This window comes from Crocuta crocuta, unplaced genomic scaffold (genome assembly GCF_008692635.1).
Source record: "Crocuta crocuta isolate KB4526 unplaced genomic scaffold, BGI_CrCroc_1.0 scaffold394, whole genome shotgun sequence".
Lineage (NCBI taxonomy): Eukaryota > Metazoa > Chordata > Mammalia > Carnivora > Hyaenidae > Crocuta > Crocuta crocuta.
The window spans coordinates 817,117-825,781 of NW_027531920.1; the positions used below are offsets into that span (position 1 = coordinate 817,117).

At 36.2% G+C, this 8,665-nt stretch overlaps 1 protein-coding gene across 1 annotated transcript in view; it reads right to left on the bottom strand.

The window, feature by feature from the left end:
* TEX11 (testis expressed 11) overlaps positions 1–8,665 on the bottom strand; it is a gene marked incomplete at its 5' end in the record, with an annotated part of 187,803 nt that overhangs the window by 176,483 nt on the left and 2,655 nt on the right. The window contains 2 exons of the mRNA XM_077774971.1: positions 3,152–3,271; positions 3,363–3,443. Of these exons, the coding sequence (XP_077631097.1) occupies positions 3,152–3,271; positions 3,363–3,443 (201 nt within the window). The remainder of the gene's footprint in view (positions 1–3,151; positions 3,272–3,362; positions 3,444–8,665) is intronic.

Genomic DNA, 8,665 nt, shown 5'->3' on the forward strand with positions numbered 1-8,665 from the left:
AATGGTGCTGGAGCAATTAGATATCCATGAACAACAATAACAAAAAGAGTTAATCTAAACCTCACTCCTTATAAAAAAAAAATTAACTCAAAATCATAGATTTAACTGGAAAAGGTAGAGCTATAGAACTTTTTTTTAAGGTGCTTTTTCTATTTTTTTAATGTTTATGTATTTATTTTGAGAGAGAGAGAGAGTGTGGGAGGGGCAAAGAAAGAGAGGAAGAGAGAAATTCAAGCAGGATCTGCACTGGCAACACAGAGCCCAATGTGAGGCTGAAACCCACTGAACTGAACTGATCCCAATGAACTGTGAGATAATGACCTGAGCCAAAACTAGGAGTGGGACACTGAGCCAAATGGGCCACCCAGGTGCCCCAAAGCTATAGACTTTTACAAAAAAAATATAGGAGAAAATCTTTCAGAGCTAGAGCTTGGTGAAGAGTTTTAATACAGAAAACCAGAAGCAAAATCCATTGTAAAAAATCAACTAAGCTTCATCAAAATTAAGTATTTTTGCTCTGTAACCCTATTAAAAGGATGATAAGACAACCTGGAGACTAGAAAATATTTACAAATACATATACGACAAAAGACTCAAATCTAGAATATATAATTCTCAAAAGTCAACAATAAAAAAATCAAACAATCCAATTAGAAAATGGATAAGAAGCATGAACCTACATTTCACTTAAGAGAATACACAGATAGCAAATAGGTACATGAAAAAATGTTCAACATCATTAGCCATTAGGGAACTACAAATTAAAACCATGATGAAATATCACTAGACATCTAATGGAATAACTAATTAGTCACAATATCAAATGCTGGCAATGATGCAGAAAATAGGATCTTCCACATATTGCTCCTGGGGTTTAAAATGGCACAGCCATTCAGGGCACCTGGGCGGCTCAAGTCAGTTGAGCAACTGACCCCTGCTCAGGTCAAAATCTTGCAGTTCATTGAGTTCAAGTTCTGCACCAGGCTCTGCGCTGACAACTCAGAGCCTGGAGCCTGCTTCAGATTCTGTCTCCGTCTCTCTCTCTCTGCTCCTCCCCTCTTCATGTACTGTCTCTCTCTCTCTCCATCAAATATAAATAAACATTAAAAATTAAAAAAAAAACAACCCTGAGGATTGATGGAAGGTAGCGTGTAGGGTATGGGCTAAATGGGTGATGGGTATTAAGCAGGGCACTTATTGTGTTGAGCACTGGGTGTTACATGTAAGCGATGAATCACTAAATTCTACTCCTGGCAAAGTCCTGTTGAAATGAAAAATTATGTCCAACCCAAATGAAAATTTTTGTGTAAAATAAAGTTGAATATGTCTTATATCAAATGTCAAACATTGACATGTGAATGGTCTTCCCCAAGAACATACAAAAGTTAATAAAATCCTCTTACTTTTCACATTAAAAAATTTTTTTACTTTTAAGTAATCTCTCATCTCAACATGGGATGCAAACTTACAACTCTGAGATCAAGATTCACATGTTTCACTGACTGAGCCGGCCAGGCGTCCCAAGNATCCCTATTAACTCTTTTATAAATATTTGGCAGAATTCCTCTCTGAAGCCATCTGGCTCTGGACTTTCATTTGTTGGGAAATTTTTGATTACTGATTCAATTTCTTTGCTGGTTATCAGTGTGTTCAATTTTTCTATTTCTTCCTGTTTCAGTTTTGGTAATTTACATGTTTCTATCCATTTCTTCCAGACTGTCCGATTTGTTGGCACATAGCTTTTCAATATATTCTCTTATACTTGTATTTTTGTGGTGTTGGTTTTCTTTCGTGATTTTATTTATTTGGGTCCTTTTAATTATTTTTTAAAATTATTTTTTATCTTTTTTTAAGTTTATTTTGAGAGCGAAAGAGCACAAGTGGGGAAGGGGTAGAGAGGGGTAGGGAGAGAGAGAGAGANGCTCCTGGTTTCACTGATCTATTCAATTTGTTTTAGTTTCTATATCATTTATTTCTGCTATAATCTCTTTTATTAATTTTTTTGTTTTTTTATTTTTGAGAGAGAGAGAAAAAGAGAGAGAGAGAGAGACAGGGTGTGAGCAGGGGAGGGGCAGAGAGAGNGAGATCATGACCTATGCTGCAGTTAGACGTTTAACTAACTGAGCCACCCAGGCGCTCCAATTTCTGCTCTAATCTTTATTATTTCCTTCCCTTTCCTGGCTTGACTGTGGTGGAGATTGCACAATTCTGTGAATATACTAAATCACTGAATTGTACATTTTAAATGTGTGAATTTTATAGCATATGAATTATATTTCAATAAAGATGTTAAAAAATAAAAAGTGGATTATACTAGAAGATTTTTAAGGTCTTTTTCGTTTCTAGAATTACATATTTACAGACAACAAACTTGTCATGGCTTATATTCTGCCAACTAAAAATGCATACCAACTGCATGGTGACAAAGGAGAAAATCCACAAGCCAAACAGAGGTAAAGTACAACTTTAAACGCTGATAACAAGGGCGCCTGGATGGCTCAGTCTGTTGGGCATCTGACTTCGGCTCAGGTCATGATCTCACGGTTCATGGGTTCGAGCCCCGCATTGGGCTCTGTGCTGACAGCCAGCTCAGAGCCTGCAGCCGGTTTCAGATTCTGTGTCTCCCTCTTTCTCTGACCCTCCCCTGCTCACGCTGGCTGTCTCTCTCTCTCTCAGAAATAAATAAAACCTTAAAAAAATTTTTAAGGTAATAAATAAACAAACAAACACTGATAACAGCCAACTTTCAGAAAACATCAGCCAACAACCCAGAACAACTGCAAATGAAAAGACTCTTCTCATGCAATTATTTTTGGCAGACTGTGAATATAAGAGAGAGTCATAAACAGACAGGTGTTCCAAGTACGGGCTACTGCCATAAATAAATGATAGATATTACATGCAGTGATTAAAAATGATGTTTAGTTATATATCAGGCTTTGCAACTTCAACCACCCCCACATAGATACCAATCACCATTTATAATGTTACCTTCAGATATAAAACAGAGATAAAATAAAAGGTCAAATATAATATCCTATATAAAAATCCAATGACATCTGACTTTCTTCTAATAAGTTACAGCTCATCACTTTTGCATTTATATATACAAAATGCCCCACTTTAAGACTGTAGTGACCATGATACCTACCGCCTCTGCTTGGTAAGAAACAACTTTGAAAAGGTCCCTCTCCATAGCACTTTTCTGCAAAGTTATGTCAGCCTCAGTGGAGTCTTTCTGCATTAATTTGCAATATAACTGCTCCAGACCCTGCAAAATAAAATCACAATAGAATGTCATGATGAGAATAACTGCAACTGTTACTAATAACGGCCACAGCTAAAACTCAGTAATAACTTACAACCATGGCAGCTTGAAAGAATCCATCAGCCATCACGGCATTTCCAACATCCACCCACCCTTTTCCTGTTTTCATATTCATCTGGAAGAAAGAAGTTAGAAAATAATTTTTTAAATTCACAACTCCTCTAAACTGGTTGAGGAAGGCAGCAGATAAAATATTTAATCCTCTGTCCATATGCAGTAGTGTAATCCCCAAAAATAAACAGCATTTACTATACTTCTATGTTCTACTATGAACTCCATAATTTAATAGAATTGGTCTCAAGAAAAACAATAATAAAATTAATATTTCTGAAAACCTATCTTCTAAGAAATATTAAAAGAAAATATTGGGATAATTTAGGTAGGAGTAGATAGTTTGAAAAAATTAATACTTCACACACTGGAAGCAAGTTATATGATAAGCATTAGACTATAAAAGTCAACACATCTCATTCTAGTTTTTAATTACATCTCTAATAAAATTTTCATTAATCCAACAAATGTTTATTAAGTATCTTTTATAAGCCAGGCACACTAAAAAAGCTTACAATATTATAACTAACAGACATCTAAATAAATAGTTGATGTGTAATATGGAAAAATGCTATGGAAGCAAACAAAAATTGAATCAAGATGGAGGACTGAGCAAACACTACCCTTCTACCACAAATCCCTAGAAATGATGTGTATGTATGTAGAAGATATATATGATAAATATACTATACATTTTCCTACATATTTATATATAGGACATAAGTATACTATAAACTTCAGTAAAAATTTTATATACTACAAATCCCTAGATTACATATGTCATATCATATGTTTATGATATATATAATATCTAGGGATTAAGAGAAAATATAAACATATTTTTCTTATTCAATAAGAGTCTTGGAAAATAAATGGCATTTTCAGTTGACCTGAAGTTACAAGGAACCTCTGAAAAATAGACAGCAAATGGGATGAAACAAAACCCACATACCAAAATGCATAATAACGCAAAATGTGGAAACATCCTGGATGTAAACAGTAGTAAGCAGTTGGCTTTCCCACCAAGAGGTATCGTCCCTCCTCCCCAGGAAGGAACAGTGAGTACAATCACACAGGCTGGAGAAAAACAGAGTTCCAGCAAAACATCCAGTCCTACTTCTCCATCAGTCACTGGATCAGGATTATAGTAAATAGCATGACTAAACAGACTATCAAGGAATCTCAAATCAAATATGAGCAAGAATCATCAAACATTGAGGGAAACCAACACCATGAAAGGACATCACACTCAAGAAACAGAAGAATATCTGAGGAAATAGTATTAAGAGAACAAATAGAAACATGGAAATATCATTTTTTAAAGCTTTTGTTTAAATGTTTGTTTATTTTGGAAGAGAGAGGAAGAGAAAGGGGCAGAGAGAGGTAGAGAATCCCAAGCAGGCTCTGTGCTGTCAGTGCAAACCCCAATGCTTCAGAAGAAACCAAAGCTACCAAAACCTTCATCCTGGATGTTCAGCCTCCAGAAGTGTGAGAAAATAAATGTCCATTGTTTAAGCCAACCTATCTGTGTNTGGCTCAGTGGTTAAGTGTCAGACTCTTGATTCCAACTCAGATCATGATCTCACGGTTTGTGAAATCGAGCCCTGTGTCAGGTTCTGCACTGACAATGAAGAGCCTGCCTGGGATTCTCTCTCTCTCTCTCTCTCTCTCTCTCTCTCTCTCGGGATTCTCTCTCTCTCTCTCTCTCTCTCTGCCCCCACCCTTGCTCTCTCTCTTTTCTCAAAAATAAATAAATGAACTTTAAAGATTTTTTGAAGAAAATAAAATAAATTGAGGTAACCATGAGAAATGAAAACAGAAATGATTACATGTAATAGCCTTAAAACCGGAAAAAAAAAATATGTACAAGGCAATTCATTGCAGAGCACCAAAATGTCCATGGAAGAAAGCTGGTTAAATATAATAAGGTGCAGTACCAACCAAATACTATATAGCTATAAAAAAAATGAGGAATATCTCTATACAGTGCTATGGAGTGATCTCTAGGTTATAATATTAAATGAGGGAAAAAAAAAGTAGAGAAAAATATATATATGGANAAGATTTTATTTTTATAAAACAAATGTTTCCTTTTATTTAAAAAGTAAATGGATAAACAATAATATAAACAAAAAAGCTATCCACAGAGGAAGGGAGGAAAAGGGTGGAGAGGACACAGAAGCTAGACTTATCTGAACATACTTCCCTTAGTATATTTGATTTTGGAACCATGTAAATATTTGACACAATTATAAAACTGTATTCAATCAAAATGGCAGAAAAAAAGCAACTACTAAAAAGCAAAAACAAACAAAAATAAATGAATCTAACTATATATCAAGTCAATCTATTCTTTCATCNTTTAAAACAGTATTTCAATAATATTAAAACAATGCTTTGACTATACATCCCTAGTGAAATAGACCCTAAGAATAAAAGCAATGCAAAAAATCTCTTGAATTACTTTTAGAAATCATTCTTTATTATTGACATTGCTATCTTATGAAACTATCATACATCTTTTGGATAAAACCAGTTATTCATTATATTAACTATATTAGGCAATATATATTAGGCAATATATTAATTATGTTAATGTTGTTAGGCACTAACAACAGGAATAGGAAAAGGGACACAAATATAAAATCAAGAAGCTCAGTAAAATCCTATAATCCTAAATATCAACTGGAGATATCACAATGAACTCATTATATATTTTCCCTTTCAAAAAAATCTGTATTTCGTATCTCTGTCCAGTAAAAAAGTCGAGGAACAATGACCAATGCAATAGCAATGAGCACTTAAAATTTCCAGATTGTGGTTTCTAAATAACAATCTCCACTTAAAGGAAACACCTCCTTCAAGGAATGACTGATTTCTGCTCTAGGGCAAAAACTACACAAGATGAGCCTGGACATCTTGTCATGTCAGAAATCTCCCTCTCTCTCTGTCCCTGCCCGGCACACATTCTGTCTCTCTCTCAAAAATAGACAAACATTAGGGGCGCTTGGGTGGCTCAGTCGGTTGAGCATCTGACTTCAGCTCAGGTCATGATCACGTGATTCGTGGGTTCAAACCCTGCATCAGGCTCTGTGCTGACAGCTCAGAGCCTGGAGCCTGCTTCAAATTCTGTGCCTCCCTCTCTCTCTGACCCTCCCCACTCACGCTCTCTCTCTCTCTCAGAAACAAACAATAAAAAAAAAAATTTTTAATAAATAAGTAAACATTAAAAAAAAATTTATAAACAAATCAATTTTAAGGGCACCTAGGTGGCTCACTCAGGTAAGTATCCGGCCTCAGGTCAGGTCATGATCTTGTAGTTTGTGAGTTCGAGCCCCACACGGGGCTCTGTGCTGACAGCTCAGAGCCTGGACCTTGCTTCACGTTCTGTGTCACCCTCTCTCTCTGCCCCTCCCTGACCCGTGCTCTCTCTCTCTCTCAAAAATAAATAAAAATTTTTAAAAAATAAATCAAATTTTTTTGTGATTAATAGTTCAGTTTTACTATTAAAGAATACTGGAGTAATGTCAAAACACTTCAGAATCACGTCGAGGCTCCTTCTGGCCAAAGATAGGTGCTGCAATGACAACTACAATGGGGGCACCCGGGTGGCTCAGCCAGTTAAGCGTCTGACTTCAGCTCAGGTCATGATCACACGGTTTGTGGGTATGAGCTCCGCGTCGGGCTCTGTGCTGACAGCTCAGAGCCTGGAGCCTGCTTCAAATTCTGTGTCTCCCTCTCTCTCTGACCCTCCTCTATTCACGCTGTCTCTCTCTCTCAGAAATAAATAAAACATTAAGAAAAAAATTTTTTCAAGTAACTACAACAGATTGAAATGCATTAAAAATGTTAAAACGCATGAATGAGTTCAAAATGATTTTTTAAAAATCTACCTATGGCACAAAAACAGACACTCAGATCAATGGAACACAACTGAGAACCCAGAAATGGACCCACAAACATATGGCCATCTAATCTTTGACAAAGCAGGAAAGAATATCCAGTGGAATAAAGACAGTCTCATCAGCAAGTGGTGCTGAGAAAACTGGACAGCGACATGCAGAAAAATGAACCTGGACCACTTTCTTACACCATACACAAAAATAAACTTAAAATGGAAGAAATACCTAAACATAAGACAGGAAGCCATCAAAATCCTCGAGAAGAAAGCAGACAAAAACCTCTTTGACCGTCGCCACAGCAACTGCTTACTCAACACGTCTCCAGAAGCAAGGAAATTAAAGCAAAAATGAACTATTGGGACCTAATCAAAATAAAAAGCTTCTGCACAGGGAAGGAAACAATCAGCAAAACTAAAAGGCGACCTACAGAATGGGAGAAGATATTTGCAAATGACATATCAGATAAAGAGTTAGTATCCAAAATCTATAAAGAACTTATCAAACTCAATATCCAAAAAACAGATAATCCAGTGAAGAAATGGTCTAAAGACATGAACAGACACTTCTCCAAAGAAGACATCCAGATGGCCAACAGACACATGAATAAATGCTCAATATCACTCATCATCAGGGAAATACAAATTAAAACCACAATGAGATACCACCTCACACCTATCAGAATGACTAACATGAACAACTCAGGCAACAACAGATGTTGGCGAGGATGCAGAGAAAGAGGATCTCTTTTGCAATGCTGGTGGGAATGCAAACTGCTGCAGCCACTCTAGAAAGCAGTATGGAGTTTCCTCAAAAAATTAAAAATAGAACTACCCCACGACCCAGCAATTGCACTAATAGGTATTTATCCAAGGGATACAGGTATGCCATTTCAAAGGGGCACATGCCCCAATGTTTACAGCAGCACGATCAACAATAGCCAAAGTATGGAAAGAGCCCAAATATCCATTGACGGATGAATGGATAAAGTATATACATATACAATGGAGTATTGCTTGGCAATCAAAAAGAATGAAATCTTGCCATTTGCAACTACATGGATGGAACTAGACTGTATGCTAAGCAAAATTAGCGAAAGACAAACATCATATGACCTCACTCATATGAGGACTTTAAGACACAGAACAGATTAACAAAAGGGAAGGGAAGCAAAAATAATATAAAAACAGGGAGAGGGACAAAACGCAAGAGACTCTTTAATATAGAGAATAGAGGGTTGCTGGAGGGGTTATAAAAGGGATGATGGGGTAAATGGGTAAGGGGCATTAAAGAATCTCTCTTGAAATCACTGTTGCACTATATGCTAACCAACTTGGATGTAAATTTTAAAAATAAATTAAAATAATAATAAATAAACAATTAGACA